Source organism: Polychytrium aggregatum (genome assembly GCF_025602895.1).
Source record: "Polychytrium aggregatum strain JEL109 chromosome Unknown BJ171scaffold_57, whole genome shotgun sequence".
Classification (NCBI taxonomy): Eukaryota; Fungi; Chytridiomycota; class Chytridiomycetes; order Polychytriales; genus Polychytrium; species Polychytrium aggregatum.
This window is the reverse complement of record NW_026516259.1, coordinates 223,068-242,737: the sequence shown is the minus strand read 5'-3', so window position 1 is coordinate 242,737 and position 19,670 is coordinate 223,068. Positions and strand designations below refer to the sequence as shown.

Here is a 19,670-nt window from a genome sequence, read left to right as displayed (position 1 = left end):
GAAGCAGGAGTGGTCCACTGGAAGCACTTGCTCATCAGGCACACACAATAGATCTCTGTCTCATAACGCCGTTAGAATGCGCAATCCCCCAGCACGAAATCGAGATCGGAACAGCTTATGGCTCTGTGTTTTGGGAAGAAGAAGAAGAAGAAGAAGAAAAAAAAAAAAAGCAAACCAAAAACAAAGTGGCCATGTGCCCAGAGTCGGCCCTTTGATTCTATTCTATCGTTGGAGTGGTCATGTTTCGTCGTCGCATGATCTTCCGGCGCCGGTCCTCGCGACAGGTGCACACAAATCCGATGCACATCCGATGGAAGGGCGCCAGACGGTACATCAGAATAAGAGCCAGCGCCGACGGTGTTGCCATGGCGGTGAGCTCGGCCATGGTTGTGCCGGGATCACCGCCCCACCCGCTCAGGAGGCGATTTCCGGTTGCGGGGGTGACGCCAACCCATTGACCGAGGCTGCAGACGACGCCTGTGATCCAGATAAATGCCAGGATGAGAAACAGCGCGATGGCAAAGGCCTCGATGCTCATGAGGGTCAGACAAAACAGCTTTTGTCGCCAGTCAAAGTAGTCGGTGGTGGCGTTGACGCTCAACAGATATCGATTGACTTCGAGGTTGCCGTTATAGATGCTTGTGTAGAGCGGGATGCCGTCCCAGACGTTGACATCGCCGCCGCGGTCGACACAGGCCTTTACGGCCGAGACTGCCCCAATCTCAGCGCACGACCGCATCAAGAATCCCTCTGTGATGGGGGTACATGGGTGCGTCGATCGAATTGTTCAGCCAACACGTTTTGAGAGACGTCCGGTCCAGATAGATTAATGCGCTAGGACGGCAGGGTTGTCGAAGCAATGCATCACAGCCAGGCCTCTAGCGCCTGGCTGCTTGGATGGCAGTGGACTCCTTGCCATCGATGCAACCGAGCGGATGACATCCCTATGCGTATCAGCCACATATCGATGCTCACATATTCTTGCACTCTTCCACGCTCTCACATGCGTTCTACGCACCGACACAGACTCCTACATACTCCCGTGACCTACCTAGCCGTCGAAACTCAGAATCCGGCAGAGTTTGAATCGCCAGCACCAGGGCTCCGGAATACCGCTCGCGTACTCCAAGGGTGAGACGCCATGCCGTGCCTCGTCGGATGAGCTTCTGGACTGTCCGGCTTGTGGCTCGAGCACCTTCAGACACGAGAATTTCGGCAATCTGGATACTTCTCGCCATCAGAGCCACATCGAGAGCCTCGGACAGAGCCAGCGGGTGGATTTGAGAGACCCGAATGCGCAAGTCTGGCTTGGGTGATTCGAGCGATGCCGGGTTGTGCATCAGTGTCGAGGTAGGATCGGCCCAGGTGCTGGCTGACGGAGCAGCAGTGTCCTGCGTGGCGGTCGGCTGGGGCCGAGTCAGCGTGCATCTGTGGATGACATGCCGTTTGGATGCAAGTTTGCGAACAAGTGGGACATTCCGGCTCTGTACGGCCTGGATCAAAAGGGTATTTTTCATCGGCCTGCGTCGTGAATTCCGGGCCAAAGGAGCGGCAGGCAAGGCGACCTGTGTCGGTGCGGGCAGCAGCAGTGGCGGTGGCAGAGGTAATGGCAGTGGTTGTGGAGGATGAGAGGCGCTCGGTCCTGGGCCCTCCTGAACCTCGACCACGATCTGTACCGAGGCTGCTGGACCAGCTGTGCCGAATTGGGGAGTGAATGCCGCTTCCATAGCCGGGCCAGCGTCGTCCACCGCAGGGTCGGCCTCGTCCACAACCAAAGAGCGGGACTGGGGCTTGAGCACCCCCAGGACGCGCTTTGCGATCGTCATCTTGGGAAGGAGTTGCACATCCGGGTCGATCCCGAGCGATAGGAAAAAGTCGAGTAGGCACATGTGTCCATCAGCGACAGCATGCCGGAGACACTGCTGTCCGCCTCGGTCGACGCCGGCACCCAAGTCGATCAGATACGAGCACACCTTGATCTGGTGCTGTTCCAGAGGGCACACATCTGGTTTGAGCAAACTGCCGCCAAGGCGTGGGTGGATGCGAGCGAGCCCGGCTGCTTGAACTTTACGGTCTCCGCACCGACAGGGCCTGTCGCCAAGGGCACGCATGAACGGATAGCCCCAGCATTTTGCGAGCGCGCTCGTCGGATACTTTTGGAGAAGAAAGCGTGCTCGGATCCAGGCCGACTGCGAGATGCGGCGGAAGCGTCGGCAGACATGAGCCAGCTGCGGGTTGGAAGCATACACGAAGATGGTCTCGCAGATCTCGAGCGGCAGGCCGTCAAGTCTTTGCTCGATGCAGGCCGCGCTGATGGTTTCGACATGGCTGCTGCTCGAGAGACTTTGACCGGCCGTGAGAAAGCGCGGCGGTTCGAACGCGATATGCTTGGCCGGGTCCTCGAAGGATGGATATGAAGTGATCTGGGACAGAAATGGCTTCATCTGGACCCGCTTGCGCTCTGGCTAAAGTTTGCAGGGCAGCGATGGCAGAATCCGATGGTGAGGGAGGGGGGGAGCGCATCTAGCAGCCCGCCGGAATTGAAGGGATGCAATGGGATGTGATCCAGGCCGAGTCTGATTGAGGCAAGGCCATGCCCGCTGAGCACTGATTCCAAGGACACTCGACAGCGAACATGTATTACTACTGAGCACGCATATGGGGCAACTGGGCTGGATCGAGACCGGCAAGTGGAACAAAATGCCAGTCAGTCCCGGATGACAATACCCTCGGCAAGTGGATAGCGCCGAGGGTGGAGTGAAAGCGGTGCAGGGAACGAGCGAGGCAGGAAGCGGGACAGGAGGCAAGACAGGAAGAAAGCGGGAGAGCGATGGATGGCAAATTGTGGATCCGCTTCGGCACGAGCCGGCCGCAGTGTCGCCCATGGGTCCAGGATAGGCCGCCTGTGCTGCAGCGATAGCGGAAAGGCGTGCTCAGCGGCGGATGGGTCGCCCCCTGCTTGGTGGGATGCATGAGCCCGCACCGACCCCAGCAAACAGCCCCGGTCAGCCTGGGAGTGGCCGTTCGGGATGAAATGGGCCGGCGCGGTGTTCTGCTGGCGGGTCATTTGACCAACCCCCTTTCCCGCTCCACAGCCCAAGCAGCAAGATTGGATTTGGGGCGCAGAGCCAGGTCGGCATGGGGACACGCTGGGCGGCCGCGCAGAGTCGCGGCTGGTGGATGCATCCTCTTGCGACAAAAGATGGATGCTGGAGACGTCCTGTCCCCCCACTGAGCTGGGGTGCCTCGGAATCTGCCCACGAGCTGTGCGCTGGTGTCCACCCACACGAGCGGCTTCGGGGTGCGGGGTGTGGGATGCCGGGGCTCGGAGAAACGGGGTGCAGGTTACTGGCCAATGCTCGGCGAGGCAGCTGCAGGAGAGATGCAGGAGACAGCGGATGGACTTGGACACTCAGCCAAAGCGCGGGCTGGGCATGGGTGAGGAGAGAGGGGGACCAGTGGTGGGGCGATAATGCAGGGGGGTAATGCAGGACCGATACGCCCCCCCGGACCGGACGAACAGGGCGCAAGATCGATATGCGCTGGGCTGACGGGCGCCAGGCCGATATGCGAGCGGATATGCGAGCGGATATGCGAGCCGATACGTCTTCCGTACCAGCAGACCAGGGCTGACGGCTGCTTGCACCGCTCGAGCGATGCGACGGCGTCGTCCGCGGGTCGTCCGACGGCGGCCGCGCAAGCATTACGGGTGCTTCTGCACCCGTATCTGCAGGCCAGCGCGAGAGGGGCCCTCTGGGGGGTGGTTCTGAGCTGGTGGTGGAGCGCGGGCTTGGTCCGAGCAGGAGCCACAGGAACAGCGATATTCGCACTGGTATCGACAGCGATATCGTGTTGGCGCCGTGATATTGTATCGGCGACATGACATTTGCATCGTGACATTTGTATCGACGGCGGCACTTATCCACGTTGGCACGACATGTCATCAACACCGCCTTCACCACCAACACCAACACCGACACCATCGCCGTCATCGGCATCGGCACCAACACCGGCATCGGCATCGGCATCGGCCGTGCCCTCCACAGGGATCGAGCCGCTGCGACGCAGACACGCGGGTGGGTGTGCCGAGGCACCCTTAAGGGTGCCTCGGCTGCGAAAATTTGCGCACGCCTGGGCCGACGCGGGCCAATCAGCGCGCTGCACCAATCGCGTCGCAGGTTGCACTCTTATGTCCGCAGGTCGGTTTGCCAGTTGATCCTGCCAGTTGATCCTGCCAGATGGTCCTGCCTGATGGTGGTCCTGCCTGGTGGTCCTGCCTGATGGTCCTGCTGTCGGTGCTGTCGATGCTGCGACTCTATCGATGCTGCTGCCACCACCGGCGGTGGACCCTCCAACCGCACACCAATGGCCAGACGGCGCCGTCTTGCTCGTCTGCAGTCCGTTGTTGCGACCCAGCAGACCGGCCGTCGAGACCAACAGCATCGCGAACAACATCCACGAGCAGCGGCGGATGTCTTTGCAAAAGCCACACCGACAGCGACTCTGACACTGCCCAACAGCAACAGCAACAACAGCAGCAACAGAAGCAAGTCGCGGAGCTGCTCGCTGTCCTTGTCCGCCTGTTGCTGCGTCTCCTGCTTCGACCCCCCCCCGCGTTGGCTGCCGAACAAGAAAGCAAGGGTCACTTGCGGGTGGCTCTGACCTTCGCCTGCTGCTGCTGCTGCTGCTGCTGCTGCCGCTGGCCCCTCCGGAAAGGGGGTGCTGTCGTCCTCGCGGGAGTCCAACACACCGCCAAACGACCGGTATGAGGCCGTCTATAAAGACGTTCGGGCGGGCCGCTCTCCTGTCTTGCCGGCCCGCACGTCTGCCTGGCGGTTTGGGGGATTGCTGTTCAGTTGTGTCTTTCCAGAGTCGCCGTCTTATACCCTCGCTGCTTCTGTCTCTCGGTCCCTTCTCGAACTGTCTGGTCCTATCTATCGACCTGTTCGCCGACTTGGCTGCCAACCTTTCCATCGACTCGGTCCAATACCTCCGTCGCTCGCCTCGGTTCATCGTCCGGCCCCATCCTGCCATCCCGCTCCGCCTCGTCCTTTCCCCAGCTTGTCTCCTCCCACCTCGTCCCCGTCTCATCTCGACTGCGACCCGTACATGTCTCAAATCTGGTGTGCTGCCAACTCGGGCAATGTCTCGCAGCTGAGGGTGTTGCTGCCAAGCGCGAGTGCCTTGGAGCTTGAGTGGACAGATGCGATGGGCAGAACGCCTCTAATCGAGGCTGCCAAATACAACCACCTTGACTGCGTTGTCGAGCTGCTGCGGTATGGAGCCAACCCGCACCACGAGTGTAAGTAGCGGAGCCTCTCGTCCGTTCCCTGGGCTCGGCCCCGCTCTGTCTGATATGTCTGCTCTGTCTGAGATGTCTGATATGCCCTTCCTCACCCCTGTCGTCTCTCGTCATGTCCTTGCCCCAACAGCCTTTGCCGGCGACGCCCTTGCGCATGCAACCACCCCAGAGATCAAGCAGCTCATTGCGGCCGCCACATACCCCAGACCCAAGCCCTCGCCCCCAAAGAACGCACCCGCACTCGCTCCTGCTACAGCTCCAGCTCAAGCTCAAGCTTCCGTCTCCACGGGCGCCGGCACCGGCCACTGCGAAAACGGGTCCAGCATCGTGTGTCGCTACTGGAAACGGGGGCACTGCAAGTACAGCGATTCATGTTGGTTCAGTCACCAAGCTGACTTACAGTCACACCCGGACCCGCCAGCAGCTCTCCGCATGGTCGATGCTGGTCGTTGTCGCTCCAAGTCCTCATCGGACGAGTCGGGCACCGACTGTTCCTCCCTGGAGCCTGTCCCCTCGGTCATGCAGACAAGACATCCGGCCTCGAACAACAGAATTTCGCCAACGGGACATCCCAACAAAGCCTCTCAATCCTCGCATAATCTCAAAATCAGTACAGCTGTCGTCAGGACCGGAAACAGCCCCAGCCCCCCAACCTCGGCTTGCACCGTCAGCCCAAGTGCCCATCCAGATGGATCCACGGGCACTTCCCGAAGCCCCACCAGTCCTCGTCCGTCAAAGCACTCTGCTCCCAACGTCGCCGCAAACCAGTCATCCTTTGCCGCACTCAACAAGACGGGCTCGGGTGTCTTTCATAGCACCACCATTTGCCGCTACTGGCTCACAGGCACTTGCACCCGGGGGCCAGAGTGCCGGTTCCTGCACGGCAAGGGGCCGGCCCCGCCCGGAGTAACCCCTCGGCCCCAAAAGTCCGGCTCAGCACACGGAATTCACGGTGTGCACTCCTCGCAGCATTCGCCGCCGCACTATCCGTATCCACATCATCCTTCGCTGCCCAGCGGCGCCATCCAGAATGGACGCCAGACGTCCTCAAGGCACAACTATGGTGAAACCGGCTCGGCCTGGCCCTCGAACCCCTCCAGCGCCGATGTACCCTATTCAGCGGGCGCCGCCGTCTATCAGTTTGGTGGGCCATCGTCCGCTTGTTTTCGACCTGGTGCAATGGCGCCTCTGTCACCAGCAGTCCTGCCCACAGGCTACGGCTCCGAAGAAGTGCACTCTCCAGTGCATGTGTCCTCATTCCATATGCCTGGGGCCGAGCTGGGCCATGGTCGCGAAAGCCTTCGGGACTGGAACGCAACCCAGATGAATGTATCCGTGTCGCCGTTTGCCCAGGCCTCTAAAAGCGGCTTTGGCCGATGCTATCAAACCCCAGATGCGGCCCACGCCTTATATGCGACTCCCAGGACAGGAAGCCCAAGACATCGCTAGTCGAAGCACTGGCTTTCTGTAGCCGTGGTAATACCCCCCCCCCCAGCCGCGCTTGCTCGACGGCTCCGTACTATCCAATCTCTTCTGTTTGTCTTGGAATATCGTCGCTATTGTCTTTGCCTCTTGTCTCGCTCGATTCCCACGGCCTTGCTATCCGAATACGCCGCCGGCTCTGCATATGCACGGCTCACTATCGCAGAGCCAGCGCTGCCGTTTGTATATCCCTACCCCTCACCAAGAATATCCATTTGTCGCTTCATTATTTTCTTCTTCTCTTGTGGGGGGTTCCCGATTGCTCCTCAGGGCTCCCTTACTCTGTTTTGTCTCCGGGGGTTACCTACCTTGTTTCACCCCCCCCTTCTTCCTTCCACCAATGGTCCCAGTTTTGAGTTCGATGACGCTCGTCTCTCTACTCGGTTGCCTGTTAATCTTGGTCGTCTGCCTCCAGCACATCCACCGCATTTCTGTCTCGTCGCTGCTCGTCCCTTTTACCCAGAACAACCAGATTCAGCACATGCATGCCTCTCCTCCTTCCCTCCAGCTCTCCACGCGAAGGAGCGTGGACCCCACTCGTCAGTCTTTGATTTCTATGAACTCTTGCGATTCTGTTTGATAACAGTCGATGCAATACAAAGCCGATTGCATATACTCTACACGATCAATAGCGGTCTCGCTTACAGCAAAGGGAGAGCATCCCAACGCATGTCCAACTGACATCCGCGGGTGGATGACCGACCGGGCACACCAAGATCATGGCCGTGCTGATGTTAGATTGACGAATTGTATCGCACGAGTTCGGTTCGTTTGGAAAGTCCCTCACGGACTGGTGGCGTATCTTGCCTGATGATGAGTGCAATCGGGCAAAGATGTAGCCAATCCAAAGGCCCCCCCGTTTCCGGTTTACTTTTATTTATTGTTTCTGCATCGGAGGATATGAGCAGATGAGTGAGCGGACGGACAGGCTTGCAGGGAAGGCAGAAGCAATCAGAGGCACAGACGCAAGCACGGGCATCGAGAGAAGCGGAGCCCACAAAAGCTGTTCAGAGAAACTCAAAGGAAAGAACAAACGAGTGAGTGGGTGTCGGTGCATTCTAACTAGATAGCCGTCCTTCCTCAGACAAAAGCATCAGCTCTGAATGCACCGCAACCACATATTCGCTCACTCTCCATTTGCTCCTCCAGGAAAACTCATTTCGGCCTCGGCGGCCTCCATTTGATCTCTCCAGAGAGAGCCCCGTTAGTCCGCTTTGGATACGCCGCTCAGGCGGCCGGTTTTTCCAGGAGCGTCTTGTAGTACTCCAGAGCCTTCTTGATGGGCTGGATGACAGGCTCATCCATATTTGGGAGTACCTTGGCAACCAGCTCAAACAACGGAATCATCACGAACCCGATAAATCCAACTGTCGCGGCCGGTCGTGGATGCATGCAGGGAAGGCATTCGTTCCGATGGGTGTCAATTTGGCAACAGGCAGTCAGAGATGATGCGAATGGCATGGATTGTTGTTGTTGTTTGTTGGTGTTGTTTGTTGGTATTCGGTGCAGACAGGATGAAGATATCAGAGCAGTGATCATCAGTGAACGCCACGGAGCCATCGGCCACATATCCCCCCTCTAAATGCTGCATCTGCGGCACCGTGGGCATGTACGGTCGAGTCAGATTTACCCTGTGCGCTGCCTTTGGTGACCTTCTGGCGATCCATAAAGGGGGCTGTCGGAAGGCCCTCGGCCTTCTCCCGATCAGACTGCGTGAAGAACTCCTCCAAGAGATTGTCTACCCAAGGCTCTGAAACGTGCTTTGGCCGGACTTCGTTTGAAATGTCTGCGCACTTGATGATGATTTGGAGCAGCTGGGCAGCGGCGTCTCGGTTTGTCAGTCACGAGGTGATCGCCGACGACATGGCATTTGCTTCAAGTACCAGCCCAGCTACTCCATAGGCGTTTGAGCCATTCCGGTGATCCAGGCTGTTGATCATGCGATCCAACCCTCACCACCAGCACCAGCACCACCATCTGCGCTCACAGTCACAAACGTACCAACTGTCGCTGGCTCTGGTCGTCAAAGTTGAAGCTATCGGCCACGCTCTTGAACTTTCCCAGGATTTCGCCATGCTTGGCCATGTCCGTGGCCAAGATGCAGTTGATGATGTGCTTCCTGGCTTCTTTGTAGTCGCCCTCGGACAGGTTTGCCAATATGTTGGTCTCGGGCGACTTTAGAATCGTAAAGAGGACCGCTAGTCGCCAGTCAGCGCAAAGTGAATATGGATATCAACAACTGCGTGCTTTGTGAGGTACCTTGGCGCTTGAAACGGGGGATATTGGACATGGCCATAGCAGTGACAAAACAGCAGCAAGACAGCCGTAGCCGTGCGAGTAATATTGAAGGACAAGATCGTTACCGGCATGGTGGCTCTCTAGTGGCGAACCGTCGTTGTAAACGATGGCCAATTCGGTAGATGCATTGATCTGGTAGGCATTGTTGTAGCCGGGGTGATCGAGGTCGTGCTGGTGTGGCGGCGAGACCGTGGATGTGAGAATCATCCATTCGTCGCTGGACGAGCGGCCCCTCTATCAATGGGTAGGTTGGGTCCACAGCCAAATCAAGACAACCTACCCCGATGCAAGAAACGAGCAGAACCAGCTTCTCCATGTGGGTCAACTTGGTGTGGACACCTGTAACGTTCAAAAGCCCGTACATCTGCATACGCATACGGGATCGATGCAGAGACCGAATACAGGGGGTCAGTGTTGGACTAGCCGATGACTATTCGCTCGCCTAGCTCTTTGAAAGACTCGAGCGATACTCGAGCGATACTCGAGGACTGCTCGAGGACTGCTCGAAGAGTGCCAGAGCTCGCCGGTATCTGCAGCACACCGCATTCCCGTCCTTTCCCAAACGCAGGATCTTCTTCCGCGAGCGACAACCGGCAGCTGTCCAGGAACGGCTGCCAAATGGTCAACTGCCCACTCTGCGCCATACCATCTGCGACACGCAGAAGCAATGCCTAAAGTTGTGGAACGGATTGACGTTGTAGCTGCGGCGGATGCACTGCAGGAAGCGATAGAGGACCTTCTTGTTGATCTTGAAATGCTCGATCAGCCCAAAGACGGAAAACATCTCGGCCAGCAGGCTGATCATGTCCTCTTCGCTGTATTTCCAGATGTCAAAGGTTGGGTGTTTGAGGCTCTCGGTCACCTCGGGGCTAAATTGAATAAAGTCCGATACCTCGACCTCGGGAAGCGAGATTTCCTTGATTCGCCGGGTCGCTGGGTTTGGTGTCAAACCATGACATACGTCACCGAGATCCTGGGCCGTGAGAGTGTCGCCCGCATTCGCCAGCCAAATCGGCACCAACCGGAGGCATCCGACAGAACCAAGCACGGAGAGACGTTACAGTTAGATCAGAACGAACAACCGTATCGAGTGGCATGCAGCTACAGAATGGTCAGGATCGGAGAACACTGCCCTCGGCATTTGCGAATGCAGCAACCGGGTGGCAGACATACATTAGGGGTCCTGGGCTTGCTGACGGAGGTTTCGGCAACCAGCTTTTGGATGCCCTCCACTTTGGCATTCAGTTCCTTGATGTACGAAGACAAAACGGCCGCATGTTTCTGGTCAATCGCGCCGTCTCGGGAAGCACCGGCCGAAGAGTCTTTGGACACGAATGGACCTGTGAATGGGCAACGGCAGCGCAAGCAGGAGCGTGAGTGCAAATGCAAGTGCTGGGCATAAAGAGGAGTGGCGGAGGTCGCGGCGAGAGAAAGGCTATCGCAAAGGAAGGGTCGCAGAGGAGCAATGCCGGCTTACTCTTTGCCAAGACGAGCTTGTAGCGTGTTGACGGGGTGTTGGCCGCGATTTTCGACCCGATGGGAATCAGTGCCCCGGCCGAGTTGTATAGCTTGATGATGATATCGCTCGATTCAGGGGTATCGGCGGCGGAGCACAGCAGCTCTCGAACCTCGCTCTCGCTCAGGTCTGGAGTGAGCTCGACGGCCTCGTCTCGTGAGCCACCGATGGACAGATAGATGACTGGCATAGCTGCGGCTTGAGGCCCTATGGAGTAGGGAACGCTGGAGGCGAGGTAGAGACTAGTGGACAGTGACCCGCAAATAGCCTGGGGTGCTGGTACAGGCGACAGGACAGAAGAACAGAGAAGAACAGAGCAGAGCGGACCGATGCCGGCAAGAGCGGAGGCAATCGACGGCTCAAAGACTGGCGTGGGGGCTGTCGACGGCGGAGGCAGAAAGACACACAGGCCCGCTTCGAAGAAGGGGATTGCGAAATCGCCAAGCGACGGACGAACAATCGGGCGGCGACGCATTCTTTGGGCATTGCCAATCATCGAGGCCGTCATCCCAATCAGGGCCAACAATACCACTGCCCATTGTCTCTGTGGAGGTGCGGGCGATGTCGCTGCAGACGAGGAGCAGCTCGTCCGAGGCTGGGTTGCGAGGAGGAGCAACAGGGCCAAGGAGATCAAAGACTCCCGCCTGGCATGCCATTGCATTGCTGGCAGCCCATGGCAGCCCATGGCAGCTCATGACAGTTCATGGAAGTTCATGGCTTGGCACACGGCCGCTGGACCAGGGACAACTCCCAGGGTCGTTGGGGTCGCAGATGCGGCGCGATGGAAACAAGAGGATGGCCCCGGAGCCGATCGATCCAAGCCGACTCTGCGCTTGTCCTCTGGCGGTCCCTCTGGCCTGAGCCCGTCCCGATGTCGTCGTCATCAGCAGCGATACAATCATCGGCCTCGGCGTTCGCATTCAGGCTGGCGTGCGAGCATGATGTCCATGCGCTGTTCGAGCTCTTCATCATGGTCAGGATCGCTGGTCTTGTCAGCATGGCCAGCCCATCCACCGCTCTCGTCCATCCGTTGCCGCTCCAGATTGTCGCCGAAGTGCATCTGCTTTCCATCGTTTGCCCGCCTTGCTCATGATATCACCGCGCCGTGCTGATACCCCTGGTGCGATCCCGAACTGCATGCCCCCAACCTGTGATCTGGGAGGAACAGAGGGCCGATGCTTCGTTCCAAGGATTTGGAGCCGTCTGGAACGAGATGGACTTTTCCAAGATCCACCTCGCCTGCACCGACCGAAGCGGCCGTGCTGGCTTCATGGACTCGCTTTATCAATCCATCTTGGGTACGAATTCGCTAGCAACCCCTGCGCTTTCCTTTGATGCCGATGCCCCACGCCGGCTCACTCCTTCCCTTTCCTTGGGTGGCTCTCACAGCCTGGCTGTCGCCATCATCGATGCTGGTGGTCAGGCTCGGGGTCGTCTATTTCATCCATCTGGCTTTCGGAACGCAGCCAGACGATTCTGCCTTGGTCCCGGTTTCGATATCGCCCAGTAAGTGGCCCTTGATGGCCCTCGGGCCCAAGCAAATGCAGATGAGTGCCTGGCTGTCATTCTCCTGGGTCTAATCTGCCCTTGTGGATCCTCAGACAAATTTCAGATCCTCAAGGAACTCTATGATACCTGCGCATCGACGGGCCAGCATCCCGAGGTGCTGACGATCATGGACAGCCTGGTGCAAAATGACTGCTTCCTCTTCACCATCCGTGCAGGCGATGGTGTCGCCATCGACTCGGGGTATGATGCCCGATTCCTGGATATGAGACCTGTTCTGTTGCAGAGGCTGGCTGTCTCGCAGTCTTCGAGAGTCATCCGACAGGATTCCAAGACTGACGCAGTGTGCTCTCGGAATGCTCTTGTCCCGGACTGGTTCGCACAGATACGTCCCGCCTCTTCCCGAGAAGCTCTCGACAATCCGAACCAAGGCTGCCTCGTATTCAATGGTACCATGTTCGGCACCGTCGATGCTGCACCGGCCTGGCTTGCCCGTCGAGGCATTGAAGGCTAAATCCGGCTTCCTGTCGCTCACCCAGGGCGGCTGCGAGAACGAGCAGATGGCGCCGGCGATCAAGATTGCCCAAGACTACGAGGCCCTCAAATCAAGCCTTTTGCGCTCAAGCTCCAGCCAATCCCGGCTGGGGCTTACTGCCGAGTCCGTCTCTGATCAGATCCAGGATATCATCGCAACTGCCGAGCAGCACAAGCTGGAGCGCATCGCCCGGTATCGCAACGGGCTTGCTCGATCTGCGGTACGGAATATGCCCTGACCCATGGCGGAACCATCCCCATGCCGCATGTTCATCCATCCGTCTGTCGGTGCTGGTTGCTGACGGATCTTCATCTGATGGCCCAGGCCCCACCTGTTCAGGATCAAGCCGTCGAGCCCTGGGGATCTGGCCATGAGCTCGAGCACGGGCTGGGCTCAGAGAGCTCGGCCTGGCCGCTCGAGGGCTTCTTTCCGAGCGACAACGACACACCTGGCTCGCGCTTTGAGTTTGCCCTCGACGACCTTGGCGACTCTGGCGAGGGGCCTGCTTGGTTCGAGGATGTGTATGCTTTGGGGGAAATGAGCGGCCCGTTTCCGTGACACTGGGGTCGATCGTTGGATCGTTTGCTGGACTGAGGGCTGGGTTGATCATTGGAATGTGAGTGGGGTCGTTGCTGGATCGTCGCCACAGCACAGCCCCAAACCCAGCAGGAGCGCAGCAGCCAGAAAAAATGTGACTGGCACATGATCGCCAAAGCGCCCAGCCGCCCAAATCCATCTCGCCTTCGCACCTGTCGCTTTCCTGCTTGCATCAGCCCATCGCGCTTCCAAGTCCAGGACAGCCAGATCGGATCCAGATGGGCCGCAAACAGACGACGACGTACGCCATTGGATGGGAGGCGAAGAAGAACTATCCGGCAATCACCCGGGAGCTGCTTCGAGAGCTTGAGTGTGCCGAACAGCAGCACAACTTCCAGCGGGCCGCCGTCGCCGCCGAGAAGCTTGTGGACATCATGGTCGAGACCCAAGACGTGGGCAAGACCGAGATGTACGCCAAGAAGCTCCTGATGTACTGGGGAAAAGTCAAGGGAAAGTTTGGTCTTCAGGGGCAATCCAAGTGAGTGACGGAGGGGCTCGCCGGTGCGCATCGATACCGGCTTCTCGCTCCTCATGACCCTGCCTCGCCGCCATCGCCGATGGGATCCATCCCAGGAGAGAATCGGATCGAGATCACAGAACTTGGACTGGATTCACAGTGGCTTCAGCGGCGTGCTAGCGTCGTCTGATGGACAGCAGAATCAGCAAAGCACCTGGGCTCAAGGATTGCTCATCCCAGCGGCCTGAATCTCTGACACTTCGACTTTCTGTGCACCCAGGGCGTTTTACCATCTCGCCGAGGCATATCGGCAGTAAGCTATTTGAGACTGTTGCTGCTTCTGCTACTGCTGCTGCTGCTGCTGCTGCTGCTGCTGCTGCTGCTGCTGCTGCTGCTGCTGCCACATCAATGGGCGGAGGAGACGCAGCCCGGATCATCCGAAACGACAGATCGTTCCGAGAACACCAGACAAACCATCGCACTTGCATCAACACAGGATCGGCAACTATGCAGCGTCGCTTGCCATGGCCCGGGATTATCGTGTCTGTGCTCGGAAGCTGCAATCCCAGGTAGGTACCAGGACCATGCCCACGCCATCGCCATCGCCAAGCCGTGTATATTTGTCTGGGTCCGCCGCTGAAGCCATCGTTCCCCTGCTCCGCGAAGGAGGATGAGTTACAGGCTGACTTTGAAACCGGGCTGACCTATCTGGCAATGAGGTAACCGGGCCCTCGATCTCTGCTGCACCGAAACAACCAGAGTGCATCATGGCGTATGTGGACTCGTTAGCAGGCCAAGGGACGCACAGAGCCGCTTTGTGCATCATGCGGATCTGGCTGCTCCACCGGGATTGCGACGTCCATCCCGTCACCGTCGATCGACCTGAGCATTCTCGAAGCTTGTGTCCAAGACAAGCCACCGACCCTGGCCTGGGATTTGATTGGCCACTCAGCTGTTGCGGCATGGCCGCAGACAGAGCTCGATTATCCGACTGATGCGCTTTCATTCTGCTCTGATTATCGATATGCTCGTGTGGGCATCCATTCTTGAATCTGCAGCGAAAACCACACCGACGACGATCCAGAGCTTGTCCAGCAGGAGATTAAAAAGGCTCACGACAAGTTTGCGCAAGTGTACCAGGCTATCAAGGACAGCGCGCAAACCTCACGTAAGATCAGCGCAGTGCTGGAGCTGTGCCTCTCGGCGTTCTCACCCGTGGCTTTCGATCATTCAGGAAATCAAGAGGAGCGAGAGAGACACCTCTCATTCAAGATCGACACTCTTTTGAATCTGGGGATTACCTTTCGGTATCAGGAGCGGTTTGACAAGGCCATCCACTGTCTGAACGCCGCGCTTAAGAGTGCCATGACGTATGGTGTGTATCGGAACATGGGTCCCTTGGGTACCAAGGTGTAGCAGAGTTGCGCTAGACAGTAGATTGATCCGCGCACTGTCGGCCGATCTACGAGGCCTTTGTTGACATTCGCATATCCTCCGCTATCACCATAGACGACGGTGTTCCCCAGAGACGACTTGCATACTGCAACTTGGCGCTGACATACGAAGAAAAGGGAGACTTCAAGACTGCCTTGGACGTAAGCATTCGTGCGGAGAGGAAACGAGAGGGCAGCAACGACCCGAAACTGCTCGCAATGCGCTTTGTATGCACCGCCAGATCCTCACAGCGGCAAAGAGTCGCTGTCTTGCTCACATTCACGCTTGCCGCCCAGTTTACGAACAAGGAAATGCATATGATCAAGCAGATGGGCGATGACTCGGAGCTGCTTCGTGTTCTCTGGGACTTGGGTGCGTCTATCTCCATCATGGCTGCGCGGGCTCAGCATCACTGCCCGCGATAGCATCGCTTGTCATTTGCGCAGCGATGCGTGTCCGTAATGTGCGCCTCCTCACTCATTCTTGGCGATTTGTCCTGCAGCGCTTCGATACAGAAAGATCAAAAATTATGAGGCAGCCCTCGAGCAGTATCAGCGATATATCGGTACGACAGCACACACGCATATGCTGGCTCCGCGCAGTCCTTTCGTTCTACAAAGGCACCCACATCCACGGTCATTAACGGCTTCGTGGGTTTATTCGTAGACGTTGCGAAACGAAATGTCGTTATTGAAGACAATCGAGAGGCGGTCGAGGTAGCGTTGAGGCAACCCACTCCCGACCTCTTGAGAAACACTCATTGCGAGCGACATCGAGAGACGAGCTGATCATCTACCTCAACCCCACCAGGAAGAGATACAGAAGACCAAGGCTGAAATCAGCTTGACAAAGGATATCCAAAAGTACACCACAGACTTACAGAGAGCATCGCAGCAGCGCAACACCAAGCTTGTGTTTGCTCTGCGCGGATCTCGTGGCGAAGCCCATTTGTAAGCCTGCCCGTTCGCCGACTATTTGTGCGGGACGTTGTTTCTCGGACTGGGTGCCTAATTTGCATTGCTGCTGATCAACAGGAGGCTGGAAAACTACGCCGAGGCCGCCGATGACTTTGCCAAGCAAATTCAAATCTCCCGTACCACGGTCTTCTCGACCCCTGACGTGATCAAGCTTCACATCAATATGGGTAATGGCCTTGGCGCTGCTGGGTGCAGCTGCTGGTTCGTTGCCAACACATGGGGCTCCGTCTCTCGTCCTCGGCTGCTTAGTGTGTGCGGCATTTCAAGCCAGATCTATCCTGCGATCTAACGATCGCCTATATGTGGTGTTTGTTGTCCAGGCCAGGCAAGGCTTGGGCTGAAGCAGTACGCCGAAGCCAAGACCTCGTTCCGGAATGCGCTCAACATGATTTCGAGCTCCGATCTTGCCGCAAGAGTCAACTGCCTCGAGTGTCTTGGCGATGCGATGGTGCAAGACGGAGACGTATGTTGATTTTACTCGCATGGATTGACCGCGCTTTGACTGCCGCAGGTGAGCTCACCGATCGCGCTTTCCTGCGCTTTGGCTTCCAGGCATGCAAGGACATTGTCGCGACCTTTGAAGAGATGCTGTCGGCGGCAAAGCTGCTTGGAAGTGTGAAACAGCAGCTGGAGGCACTTTCACAGCTAGAGAGCATATACGAGCAGTATAACTACCAAGACCGTGCCCGGGAGATACGCATGAAGATAAAGAAGCTTGAGAGACAGTCGGGGCATTTTCTGACCAAGGACTTGGACAGCGTATGTTTGTGCCGATAGCATGGCAGGGCTGGGACTTTGGCGACTCGGTGTGCGCCTCCTGATGCACTCTTGTCCTGCGACGCGGGCACTTTTGTCGATTACTGAGGGTACCTTCTTCTCTCGGGGTGCCACCGGATGCCTCGGGGTCACTAGGAAGAAGAGGAGGATGAGGTGCTGGATGAGTTCTCCGATAGCAACGCCGAGGACGAAGAGATTGACGTTGATCTCGCGGACACACCGGCGGCAGCAACGCGGAGCCGTCGAGTCCAGCTCAAGGTAGATGCGGTTCCTGCTCTGCATCGCAGCGTGGCCAAGGTGCTACCTGGTGTCTTTCGAGCAGCGCCCGTGATTCCGCGCGGCAGACATGCTGGTCGCCACGAAACGCTGATCAGCACCCCGTATCCAGATTGCAGTGCCCAACCCAAGAAAGGACAAAATATCACCTGCTACCCCGACAGCGGAAACGCTCCGGGCCCCTGAGGTAGAGTCTCGTCTTGTGACAGGATCAACCTTTTATCATACTGACGCCGTGCATATGTAGCTCAGTCCCACTCCCGCCAAGAAGGTTGTGTATTCGGTAGTACGACTGGTGAGTACGACCGGTGAGTCCAGCGCATGACTACACAATCCCGTTATCACGAAACAATCATGGCATCTACCAGGCGGTACAGGAGCGGGCTCGCACCGGGACGGCTGCATTCTATCGAGCTTGTTTGGCTCATGAGCGCAATTTGGTGTTTAGAAATCCGGATCAGACAAATCTAGCGACCGGAAATCCGAAGACCGAGCGGGTGCCCAGACGCGGAACTTGCGACGTGGGGAGCTCGTTCCTCGGCCACAGTATGTTGCTTCTGACGTCGAGGAGGACGAGGCGACCGATGACGACGGGTACGACTATGAGCTGTCGCCCCGCTCGGGACGAGAGGAAGCGCTCGGGAAACTCAAGCAGCGACGGAAGCAGAAACGGAGGTTTGTCGTCCGGGCGCTCACAGGGCTCAGGATGCTGTTGGCCACCGCTGTTGCTGGGACCCAGTAGCAACAACACCTTTCAGCCCGCACATTGCGTTTGCATCGAATGTAAGCTAACATGTGCGCCATTCGGCCATGCTGCGCCGGATCATGTCTGTGCATGCCTCCCCCGCGCCCAGGTCGAATCTCATTCTTTCCTCGCCTCTGGAAGGGCCCCAGTAAGTCTTTGATCACGATCGCTCCGCGTGCATCGTTTGTTGTATCGAGAGATGCGTCCGGCATGCGAGCTCCCTCTGTTGTGTCCTGCGCGGCTGTTCCTCAGCAGCAGCCTCTTGTGAAATGAACACACTATCGAGTCCGGATCGTACTGCTAACGCAACGGGCCTCAGATCCCTTTCTCCAAAGCGCAAAATCGATGCCGTTTCAAATCGTAAGTTTGGCCGAACACACCGTTGCGTATCTACTCGGGCTGGCTGTCGCCAGCGCTCCGCATCCGTTTTCATCACCAACTCGATTTCTGGCCCAGCAGCGACCGATGTCCTTGACCTGGACGACGAAGAGCCAAGTTGGCAGCGGCAGACAATCCGAATCGACTCGTCTCCGATTCGCACCGAGCCAGAATCCGCCGCGGCAAAAACCACCATTGCTCCAACTCCATCCAGAAAGCCAAAGTTCATACGCTTGGACTCGTCGAGCCTAAACGACCTACCGTCGTCATCCAGCACCGCAATTTATGATTCCGGGGCCGCGACTTGCGATGTCGATATCGATGTCGATGTCGATGCTCATTTGGACCCGTTTGACAGCAATTCAGCCTTTGACGCCTTTGATACCCATGAAGAGCCCACGCTTCCTATAATGAGCCCTGTGCAAGACAACCCGCTTGACAGCAAGTCTGAAAAGGTCTCGCCAGCTTCGACTGATAGCCGTCGCGATAGCCGAGCGGTTCCTTCAAGCGCAGCGACCGACGTCTCGCCGCTCGCCTCACTTCCACCGAGCCGCTCGACAACCCCGCCGATCCCGTCATGCTCAAGCAAGCCAATGGAGATCCAAGGCTTGCTTCCGTTGGTCATGCCACAGTTCGCTGCTTATGGTCATACTTCCAGCAACCCAGAAAAGGGAAGCGAAACGCCCGAGATTCTTCGGACACCGACCCGGAGACGACCCAAGCCGGTGGGTATCGACTGATTGTCGTTTTTGCAGCATTCCGCCGCTCGACGTCGCGGCGGCTGCATAAATGAATTCTGGCTCACACCCCCGCGGTATTGGATTTTGCTCTACTTAGTCGTCGCCGGTCTTCAAAGTCCGTGTGGAGGTGGAGGGCGAGGTCCTGGGGATCCCCTGCCATTTTGGCCCGATGGGCACACCCAAAACCATTCGCTGGCTCACCGACGAAGCGCAGCGGCGATACAAGGACATCAACGGCAAGCAGGCAAGTATGCTGTCTGGTTGACGGCGATACCTGAACCTTTGCGCCGATTGTGGTTTGGACATGTGCGCGCTGCTCACCCTTCGCCGACTCTATCCAGGTGACGATCGCAAAGCTGGTCTTCCACGATCCAGAGACCAACGAGGACGAGACTCTCTTCAAGAACGATGCTGTGAGCGATGTCCTGAAGCCCAACCAAAAGGTCATAGCCATCACGAACAGGCTGAATTAGGGCGTTCGGAAAACAACACATTGGCCGTCCACAACGACACGAGCGATCGCCGCTCTCTCTCTGGGGCTGCATACACATATCCATTACCAAATCCACCACAATCTGTGCCATAACCGCTGGAAACAACCGACCGTCCCCATGACGGTCTGATGCTGCGACGTGATGTTCCTGTAAATA

General features: G+C 57.5%; 5 protein-coding genes across 5 annotated transcripts; 3 read left to right on the top strand and 2 right to left on the bottom strand.

The window, feature by feature from the left end:
* Window positions 1-29: 29 nt before the first annotated feature.
* BJ171DRAFT_525153 (uncharacterized protein) lies at window positions 30-2,821 on the bottom strand. Its single transcript, XM_053112641.1, has 2 exons — window positions 1,052-2,821; window positions 30-750 (listed from the first exon to the last, which is right to left on the bottom strand). The coding sequence occupies exons 1-2, from the start codon at window positions 2,442-2,444 to the stop codon at window positions 218-220; spliced, it is 1,926 nt and encodes a 641-aa protein (XP_052962533.1). The 5' UTR covers window positions 2,445-2,821; the 3' UTR covers window positions 30-217.
* A 2,118-nt stretch (window positions 2,822-4,939) lies between these two features.
* On the top strand, window positions 4,940-6,840 carry BJ171DRAFT_251715 (uncharacterized protein). Its single transcript, XM_053106696.1, has 2 exons — window positions 4,940-5,302; window positions 5,433-6,840. The coding sequence occupies exons 1-2, from the start codon at window positions 5,110-5,112 to the stop codon at window positions 6,749-6,751; spliced, it is 1,512 nt and encodes a 503-aa protein (XP_052962532.1). The 5' UTR covers window positions 4,940-5,109; the 3' UTR covers window positions 6,752-6,840.
* A 769-nt stretch (window positions 6,841-7,609) lies between these two features.
* On the bottom strand, window positions 7,610-11,398 carry BJ171DRAFT_525146 (uncharacterized protein). Its single transcript, XM_053112640.1, has 8 exons — window positions 10,560-11,398; window positions 10,256-10,422; window positions 9,729-10,055; window positions 9,363-9,446; window positions 9,148-9,253; window positions 8,786-8,982; window positions 8,415-8,598; window positions 7,610-8,151 (listed from the first exon to the last, which is right to left on the bottom strand). Exons 1-8 carry the CDS (start codon window positions 11,281-11,283, stop codon window positions 8,012-8,014), a joined length of 1,929 nt encoding a protein of 642 aa, XP_052962531.1. The 5' UTR covers window positions 11,284-11,398; the 3' UTR covers window positions 7,610-8,011.
* BJ171DRAFT_525145 (uncharacterized protein) lies at window positions 11,399-13,410 on the top strand. Its single transcript, XM_053112639.1, has 7 exons — window positions 11,399-11,571; window positions 11,767-11,896; window positions 11,988-12,104; window positions 12,200-12,347; window positions 12,490-12,553; window positions 12,644-12,859; window positions 12,964-13,410. Exons 1-7 carry the CDS (start codon window positions 11,470-11,472, stop codon window positions 13,195-13,197), a joined length of 1,011 nt encoding a protein of 336 aa, XP_052962530.1. The 5' UTR covers window positions 11,399-11,469; the 3' UTR covers window positions 13,198-13,410.
* On the top strand, window positions 13,327-19,590 carry BJ171DRAFT_251583 (uncharacterized protein). The gene is made up of 23 exons (XM_053106694.1): window positions 13,327-13,714; window positions 13,974-14,006; window positions 14,190-14,262; window positions 14,360-14,412; window positions 14,752-14,861; window positions 14,928-15,068; window positions 15,203-15,288; window positions 15,424-15,499; window positions 15,630-15,692; window positions 15,794-15,843; window positions 15,938-16,077; window positions 16,162-16,271; window positions 16,425-16,567; window positions 16,657-16,863; window positions 17,017-17,139; window positions 17,270-17,344; window positions 17,405-17,452; window positions 17,606-17,832; window positions 18,012-18,050; window positions 18,222-18,262; window positions 18,362-19,005; window positions 19,118-19,264; window positions 19,362-19,590. Exons 1-23 carry the CDS (start codon window positions 13,455-13,457, stop codon window positions 19,491-19,493), a joined length of 3,021 nt encoding a protein of 1,006 aa, XP_052962529.1. The 5' UTR covers window positions 13,327-13,454; the 3' UTR covers window positions 19,494-19,590.
* Window positions 19,591-19,670: the final 80 nt, after the last annotated feature.